Genomic DNA, 9292 nt, shown 5'->3' on the forward strand with positions numbered 1-9292 from the left:
CTGATATTCAGCTGTTACACATACAGTACTGATATTCAGTTGTTAAATATTACATACTGTACTGATATTCAGCTGTTACACATACAGTACTGATATTCAGTTGTTAAATATTACATACTGTACTGATATTCAATTGCTACACATACTGCACTGATATTGATTTGTTACACATCACATATTGTATTGATATTGATTTGTTACACATCACATATTGTATTGATATTCAGTTGTTACACATCACATATTGTATTGATATTCAGTTGTTACACATCACATATTGTATTGATATTGATTTGTTACACATCACATATTGTATTGATATTCAGTTGTTACACATTACATATTGTACTGACTGTTATTCAGTTGTTACACATTATATAATTTTTTCATTATTTTCAATATATAAATTGTTATTATAACTAACCCTAACAAGCAGTTAACAAATCCAAATCATAAATGCAGTGATCTTTTCATGTTAAGAGTAGTTGTTAAAGAGTAGCACTAGCATATCCCGAGTTAAGTGTTGAAATAGCAATACAACTTAAAACAACTAGAGTGAATTTGTTATAAACTATGCTACTGGCAATGAAATGCATCCAGCAAAGTTCTGATTGGCTGTCATGGCAGTTTGGTATGTTGCTATGTGTTTCTACATATTGTTTATATACCAAACCAAATGTAGAAGTAACATACTTTTTAAAAAAGAGTTTTGTTTTGAGATTATGAAATTTGTTAATGTAAAACACATGATCATAAAAAAGTATGATTGTCTCATCTTGTTTATATGTTCTTTCATCAAATTGTGATAGTTATATTCAGGAGCACACACATCCAAATTTTTTAAATGTTAAAAAAAGTGATAAAATCCGACTTGGTACTTTTAAAATGCCTATTTTAACATTTCTGATGACTGCTGTGTTCAAGATGAAAACATAACCCTCCCAGTTGCTCAGCAGTAAGTCTGCAGGCTTACAATGCTAAAAACCAGGCAGAGCACAGATAGTCCACTGGGTTACTTTGTGCTTAATAACAACCAAACAACCAACCAAAATTTTATTGTGGAGGTATTAGTAATAAAGATTAAAAGCAGAAACTTAAAATTTTAATATTAGTATTCATTAATGTCAAAATCCTTGGAATATGTCTTAACTATGTTTGGGAGCTTATGTTTGTATTCATAAAAATTGTTATAAAATATATTTATCAAAACCTAAGTAATTTAACTTATACAGTTATACTCACTTTTTTGTTGATATCTGTTCTTGATAATTCTACCTGTTCAGAACATTTATGTTTTTCTTGCACACTTTGAGTCAGAGCTGCCTTCATCTCCATGTCATCCCGTGGATCAGGAGTAACAGAGGCTGGTGTAACTGTCCCTGAAGTGGAGGCTTCATCATTGGATAGTATCTGATACTCATTTAAGTAATATGGTCCGAAGAGATCACCCAACCCCCGACTGTGGCTCCCCCAAAAGCAGAGGACACAAACCCAGGTTCTGTCCTTTGTATTAGCATTATACATGGGTGACAAGGTACTAATGTGTCCAAACTGCAGTTTCTTACGAATATTGCTATCCAGAACTTGTCTTTTCTGTTTAACATTCTTCACCTGCTTCATTTCCTCTCCTAGTAGAATGTTAACAACTTCAACAGACAGAGGTCTTTCCTTGGTCCCCATAATATGAATGTAAGGACCATTAAAACTTCTAACCTTTGTCTTGGTATCCGGTTCCATTTCAGGTAAATAAATTTCTGTTTTCTTCTTATATTTTGGTTTTCGTTTAATTTCCATCCCTGGCGGTTTGGGCTTGTTTTTACTACCAAAAGGACGACCTCTCTTCTTCTTAGGAGGAAACAAAAGAGAATCATCATGTGTGAGAGAAGCATCTGTAGTTGAAGGAAAATGAGGACCCAATAAATGAGAAGTTGAAGCGTTAGAATACCGTGAAGTGCTGAACTCTGCACTCCATGACAATCAGAAGTAATTGGACTGTTACCAGAGTAAAAACCTGCCTCCCTGGTCTGATAGACAGATGTAGGATAAGTCTGCTGAATCTGAGCATGCCATACTTCCGCAGGCCTGTTTTCAACATTCAGTGAAGAAGTCTGATATAATCGATAAATGCTATCACTTGCAAAACTATCAACATTTCCCCCTCCACTAGATTTCTTGCCACGTCCACGTCCTCTTCCAGTCGAGTTTCTGGATGAGCTTTGTTTTGTTGTACCATTATGGTCATCTAAAACATTCTTGTCCAAAAATTCTGTTGTACTTCTCTGTCTTCTCGGACTTTGGTTAACGTGTAGACCAATAGCATCTCCATTACCATGAAAATGATGCTTTTCATTTGAATTACAGTGACTGTCATAAGCATCAAAGATTTTGTTCCACCTAGGACATGTAGGGAGTAGAGATGACTGTTTAAAATCATCAACACTAACTTCCAACTCACCACTAGCAAATTCATCTTCTCTGAATCTAATGTTCTTCTTTCCTTGTAGACTTTCAAAACGTCTATCATCCATATTTTCTTTTGGTCCTAGAGTCACTATTTCAGATTTTAAGTCTTTACCACATCCTTGCTTATCAAAACGTTGATTCTCAGAATTAAAGGTTAACTCAATATCACTGTATCCATTTTTTCCACAATTTAAACATGAGTCCCCTTGATGCTCTAATACGGCTGTATTTTCACAGTCAATAAAACCTTGATCGTTTTGATCATATTGTTGGCTTTCGTTTTCTAAACTACTTAAAGACACATGCCCAGGAGGATGACTTACATTGGAACTTGTTGACTGTGATGCACCATTGATTGGAGTCTCTAAAGATGAGTCATTTGGATTCAAACTTTCAATAAGTGCTTGCTGAGAAACAGGAGAAGCTGTTCTCAGCCTCAAGGGATAGGAAGAAGTGATAGCCATGGAGCTTACTGGATGAGGAGGAGTAGACAACCTGTTTTGATCCAGGTTATAGTAAGTGGGAAATGGGGACCCAGGTTCACAGCCAGCCAACTGTTCTACTGAAGAGAAATAGGAACCAGACCTGGTGGTAACAGAAATAGTAGGCTGACTATTGGCCATATCATAACTGGCTCTACTGATAGACGAGCTCACAGAGTCATTGTCCAGCATTACCATTTTCTGAAGGGATTGTAAGGGATTGGAGCTTACCACTTGTTCATTAGATCTGTTACACAATGGCTGTTCATTTGGGGTGGAGCAGCCCCCTTTTGGAGGAGGTGGAGTTGAATTTTGAGGCTGCAGGTGAGATATTAGGTGGTGAGGAGAGTGACCTGAAGAAGTAGGAGAGAAAGGCTGACCATTCACAGGAGAACAAGAATTGACAGCTAGAGGTGATGGAGTGGTTCTGGGAGATGAACGAACTCCAGGACTAGGTATCTGAGACTGGTTCCAAGTATGTGATGATGGGCTAGGTGACGATCCTATGGTCATTTGTCTGAAATGACAAGGAGCAGTAAGATGTGGTCCAGAAATACTAAGAGCATGTGAAGATGACTTCATAGAAGGTGGCGGCATATGTGGAGACGTGTTCATGGCTGGAGACTTGGAAGCTGATCGACTGTATGACTGCATCATGCCTGAGTCTTGCCAAGCTGATTTGGTTTGCTGCAAACTATGGACACTGGTACTGTATAAAGAATGACGACCTCCATATAAGTCTTGACTCACAGGTCCATAAGGGCTCTGAGTGGCTCCATATAAAGAAATCTGTGGTGTAGCACCATAATGGACTCCAGAATGAAGCGTATGACAAGCAGGAGAGCTATATGGATGCACATGTGCTGGTGGGGAAACAGGATGAGGACGACAAGGTGATGTAGGCTGGTATGCTGAGAAACCAGTAGTCTGACTATGTGAAGCCTGTGGTGAACATTAGAAGATGCTTTAGTCCACAAATATAGTCAAGTGTAATCATGGAGATCTCATATCAAGTTTTTATTTTGAAAATAAATATATTCATAATAACTAGAATTTAATGGTGTTACATAACTTATGAATAAGGCTTCAAGACTGTACCTAAACATCCATCCCCAAGAAAGGCAAAAGCAAAAATAAACCCACCATTTACTTTTCAAGAAACCATCAGTCCCCCTCTTAAACTCTTGTAAGGTGTCAGCCTCCACTACTGCAGATGGTACCTCATTCCATAAGGTAATCATCCTGTTAGGAAAATAAAACTGTCTCAACTTGAGCTTAGCCTGTCGTTTATAAACTATAAACTTGTGTCGTCTCGTTTTATTGTTCATAATTCAGCACCTAGAAATCAGAGGCCTTTATCCTTTTAATCCTTAGGATAATCTTGTAAATTTTATTAAGATCCCCATTTTATCCTTCCTTTTCTCAAGAGAAGATAAAAAAAACCTTAACATTTTCTCACAAGATAACACTTTTATTCCAGGAGTCATCCTATTAAACCATTTCAAATAATTGAATATATTCTCTCAAATAAGTAAACCAAAACTGTACATGATTTTCTAAATGAGGCTTAACTAGAGATTTATTTAAAAAGAAAATTTCCTCTTTTAACTTATAATCAGTATGTACATAAATCAGTTCTTAGCTGAATACATAACTGATATTTGAAGTTCTTTAAAACCTGTTCTGGCTCTTTATATATTCTAACGTCTCAAACATTTAGTAACAATCGGAAGATTAATATCGACATAATTCAGATAAATTCCAATAGAGTACTCAAGATCAGGAATGTTGTTGTAAACACAACAGAAAAGAGAATATTTAAAAGCTCATCCATATATACACCTTAATATTATCATTCTTTTTAAGGACCCATTATTACAGTAAATTATAACCTTTAGCATATTTAAGATATTATTGCTATTAGTTAACATGATCGATCAGCTGTTTCTCTTATGACCATTTTATTTTACAACCATCGTTATAGCTTTTCTATGGTTCTTCCATCCTAACTGTCACTTTAAACTCGTCTATTTATCTCTAATTTTATCCATAGTTTGATAATTAGATTTGATGTTTCTTTATTTTTTTTTAGGAACGGCCTGTTTTGATTTCAGTACAATCTAATTTAAAACTGTGAGTTAGTGTTTTATATATATATATATTTAGTTAATGTATTGTTTGTCGTTTAGGTATTTCTTTCCTTTCATAGTTAAACTGCAATTTTATTTGCCTTAAAACTCTAGCTCACCTGCCTCCTAGTGTATATATTAAATATTAAATAAGCCATTTCTACGTTAAGAGGTTTCCGTAGCGGTGGCGTAGGGATATGTATGATTATAAAAAACAAATACTAATTTGTTAGCCATGTGATATGTAGGTCTAGAAAGGAATAAAGAGCCTATGATTTGAAGTTAAGAAAGACTGGTAAGAGCTATGAGACTGCAACACGTCAGATATATTCGTTGATTATTAAAAGTAATGATATTTTATTGTAAATACTTGCTTGATAATTATTTGAGATAATATTAAAAAGTGTTTAATATTTATCTTTTGTATAATCTTACGTATTAGGGTTTAGCTTCTTCTGCTTCTTTTTCTTAATTCAGTATTTTGATATTAACAATGTTGCTTTTTTTGTATATTTCTTTGAAATATTAAGTTACAAAGTCCTGGTTAAACAACAAATAATTTATTTCTGAAATTTGTAAATCTTGTAATATGCTTAAATAAACGTGTGAGTTATCTTACCCTACTAATAACGTAATTCTTTGATACGTTACAAAAGTAGAATTATTACAATAGCTAGGACGCTTTAAAACTTGATTACCTTTAACTTTACGACAGTAGTTCAAGCCAATTGCTGGTGTTTCTGCGTTCCCTAACTAAAGTTTACTATATTTATCTATTGTTACTGTCATCAACAGTATTGGTTAGACTGTTTAATCTATCGAATGTTCGTACTTTTCAACTATATTATAGATATTGTTTTCCATTATTAGCTTAATATGAGTATTTAGGACTAACCTAAATCTACTAAGCTGGCCGAACATCATGAGATATTATTAGGATTACGACCGAAATTATCTTTAACAATACTTATAATCTTTATAAGTAAGAACGTAAGAAAGGTATATTTAATTAGCTATACACATTATCAGGTTGATTTTTAGTTTCGCTTTAAGTAGGTAGCTTTCGCTGATCAAAAAAATTGGTATTAATTGCTAGATGTTTCTTCTTCCTGCTTACCATACTTTTATATTCAAAAAAGCTTATGAGAAACAGCTTGATGATAATGTTAAAGTTAAGAAGCAGGATTTTTTTAAGTATGTAAAGGTAAGCAAGATGTTTAAATGGGGATTGGTACCTTAAGGATGCTGGTACAAGTTCTTTGAAGACTGTGTGATGGCTGAGTTTTTAAATGTTTTCTTCTGTTTTTACAATCTAAATATATTGGCAGTATTCCTGATTAAACATTCTATTGGAAATTCGATCGTCTTTTGGATATTAATATATTGGGGTAAGTAGAAAGATTGAGAAATTCTAAATGGATAAAGCACCAGTGGCTGTTAATGTTTTCTCAAGGTCTTTAAAGGAGGTCACAGGTCGTGAACCTCTTTCAGTTTTGGTAGGTCAAATGGCACTGAGCAGGTGCTTGTAAAATAGAGTATCGCTAATGTTAAAGGAGTTGATAAAAGTTCTTCTGAAAATTGTGAGCCAACCAGTCTTGCTTCTATAGTGGTAAGAAATTAGTCTTATAACATCGTACTTTACTAAACAACACGGATTAACCAAAGTAAAACTTGCTCTATAAGAGATAATCTTATTAAAAATATGAAGATCTGAAACAGCTATTTCTATGATAATAGACCTATATCACGTACAACATTCAAACTGTAAATAAATCCAATCAAATAATGTAGTTTATGATACTGGCTCCACCTGGTTTTTAAATGTAATTAATCAATACAAATATAATGTCGCTCCAGCTGATTTATTAATGTTAGGTTTTAATTCTTTGATTATTGGTGCTTCCAGATTTTTTCTTTTGCTTAGGTTTCTCTATATTCAATATTTTAATATCTTTAAAATTTATTTCGTTTTTATTTTTCAATTATATGTTCGTCTACGGTTGATTATTTCGTTTTTCATGTTCCTTGCATCTCTTTGATATTTTCCTACGTGTTTCTCCTATTTAGGAACTTTTACTATCTAAACACGTGCCATTGCCAAATATTTTTCATTAATATATAACTGATAGAAAACTTTTAATGTTAATTCCCGGTTTTGATAGGGTTTTCACCTTTAATGTATATCATAATGTAATTAATTTTTAACTAATAACACCTACGAATGGTATTAATCCATAAATACATATATTTTATTGCTCTTCTTGGGTGTTGGTTAGTTCTATTGTTGTTCTTGTATGTGATGGTTAGTTCTATTGTTGTTCTTGTATGTGTTCATTCTTTCTTGGTTCGTTGTTTTCTTGATTGTTTCAATTATATTTATAAGGGTACTATGGTTAGTTGTTACCTTGATTGTGTCAAGAGCGCCATTATACTTGTATTAAGTTAATTACATTTAAAACCAAAGGGAGATATTATCAAACCCAATTACTTAATTGGATGTTTTTGCAATTTGAACGTCTTGTACTTTAAATGTTGTACGTGATTATATCTCGCTGTTAGAAACGAAACATTGTACTGAAATAGGTCTATTATTCTACAAATAGCTGTTTCGAAACTTCATATTGTTTGTAAATCAAGTGGGTACCTCTTAAAAAGTAAGGTAATTGTATTAAAAGTTAAAATACTATTGGAAGGGGGACCAATAGGATTTCTTTGCGCTATATTCTTAAGACAAAGAAGACATAAGCTTAATAAACTATCGTCAAGTAAACAGTTTTATTTTTCTAACGTGTGATTGACTTATGGAATGAGTTACAGCGAAGTTCAAAAGGAAATCTGTTATTTCGTAAATTATAAAGGGGGAGTTTAAATTTTTACTTTTCTCCAGAATGTGTATGTGCAAGGACAGCCTTGAAGAATCAAATGGTCTTGTGTTGAAACCTTCGGTGGTTAAATGGTTTCTTCTGTTCTGTTTACCAGGCAACATTCCTGACCCTGAGCACTTGATAGGAAGTATTTTAATAAACCCAACTCATGTGGGTATTATTGGTAAGATTCAAAATGGATACCTAGCAAGATTTTTGAAGATCAGATATGTGATACTCTCGTCAGACGATCGAAACATTATACAAATAAAATAGTCTTCGTTCAGACTACGGCAACAACTGGTCTTGTAATATCTATAAAATCTAGCGCTGATGCTCAGTTGTCCGTGGACAGTTTCCCAAGTAAACAAGTCCGTGGACAGTTTCCCAAGCAAACAAGTCCGTGGACAGTTTCCCAAGCAAACAAGTCCGTGGACAGTTCCAAGCAAACAAGTCCGTGGACAGTTTCCCAAGCAAACAAGTCTGTGGACAGTTTCCCAAGTAAACAAGTCCGTGGACAGTTTCCCAAGTAAACAAGTCCGTGGACAGTTTCCCAAGCAAGCAAGTCCGTGGACAGTTTCCCAAGTAAACAAGTCCGTGGACAGTTTCCCAAGCAAACAAGTCCGTGGACAGTTTCCCAAGCAAACAAGTCTGTGGACAGTTTCCCAAGCAAACAAGTCCGTGGACAGTTTCCCAAGTAAACAAAATCACGCTTTTCTAATGTTTTCTTGAACATAAGAGACAGGGTATGAAAATAACAGGTGTGTATAATCTAATATAAAATGACAAACGGTGATATAAGTAATCCTTTAATTTGTCATTTTATATTGTTTTATTTATGAATTAAAACAAACTGAATCTACATTTATGGTTGGATTTTAAATATGTCGTAAAAGCAATGTGTGTCAGTTTTATAATTTATGTAATATTCTGGTTCTTACTCAGGTACTTCATCAACGGTAAATACTTAGCATAAAATCGCACGTCATGTTTTGTCGCAGTTTTAATCCGTAAAAAACAAAAACAAAACTGTATCAATAACTCACCGTATCGTATGGACGTTCTAGGAAATTCATCTCTTGTCCCACAGTACCTGAGAAAACGGTGATAATCTTTATATGAGCTGTTTACAACTTAATATCACAGTACCTAAGGAAACGGCAATAATCTTTATATGAGCTGTTTACAACTTAATATCACAGTACCTAAGGAAACGGCAATAATATTTATATGAGCTGTTTACAACTTAATATCACAGTACCTAAGGAAACGGCAATAATCTTTATATGAGCTGTTTACAACTTAATATCACAGTACCTAAGGAAACGGCAATAATCTTTATATGAGCTGTTTA

General features: G+C 34.0%; 1 protein-coding gene across 9 annotated transcripts in view; it reads right to left on the bottom strand.

The window, feature by feature from the left end:
* Positions 1-46: 46 nt before the first annotated feature.
* The window catches only part of LOC106470455, a 46389-nt gene continuing 37143 nt past the window's right edge, over positions 47-9292 (bottom strand). For 5 of the 9 annotated variants that reach the window (XM_022399058.1, XM_022399055.1, XM_022399056.1 and 2 more), the window contains 2 exons: positions 8985-9031; positions 47-3887 (listed from right to left, as the gene is read on the bottom strand). In XM_022399058.1, the coding sequence (XP_022254766.1) occupies positions 1629-3887; positions 8985-9014 (2289 nt within the window). In that variant the 5' untranslated portion in view covers positions 9015-9031 and the 3' untranslated portion in view covers positions 47-1628. Of the gene's footprint in view, positions 3888-4088; positions 4188-8984; positions 9032-9292 lie in introns of all 9 variants that reach the window. The other 4 variants (XM_022399061.1, XM_022399062.1, XM_022399060.1 and 1 more) reach the window with 2 other exon arrangements.

Source organism: Limulus polyphemus, unplaced genomic scaffold (genome assembly GCF_000517525.1).
Source record: "Limulus polyphemus unplaced genomic scaffold, Limulus_polyphemus-2.1.2 Scaffold4015, whole genome shotgun sequence".
Taxonomy (NCBI): domain Eukaryota; kingdom Metazoa; phylum Arthropoda; class Merostomata; order Xiphosura; family Limulidae; genus Limulus; species Limulus polyphemus.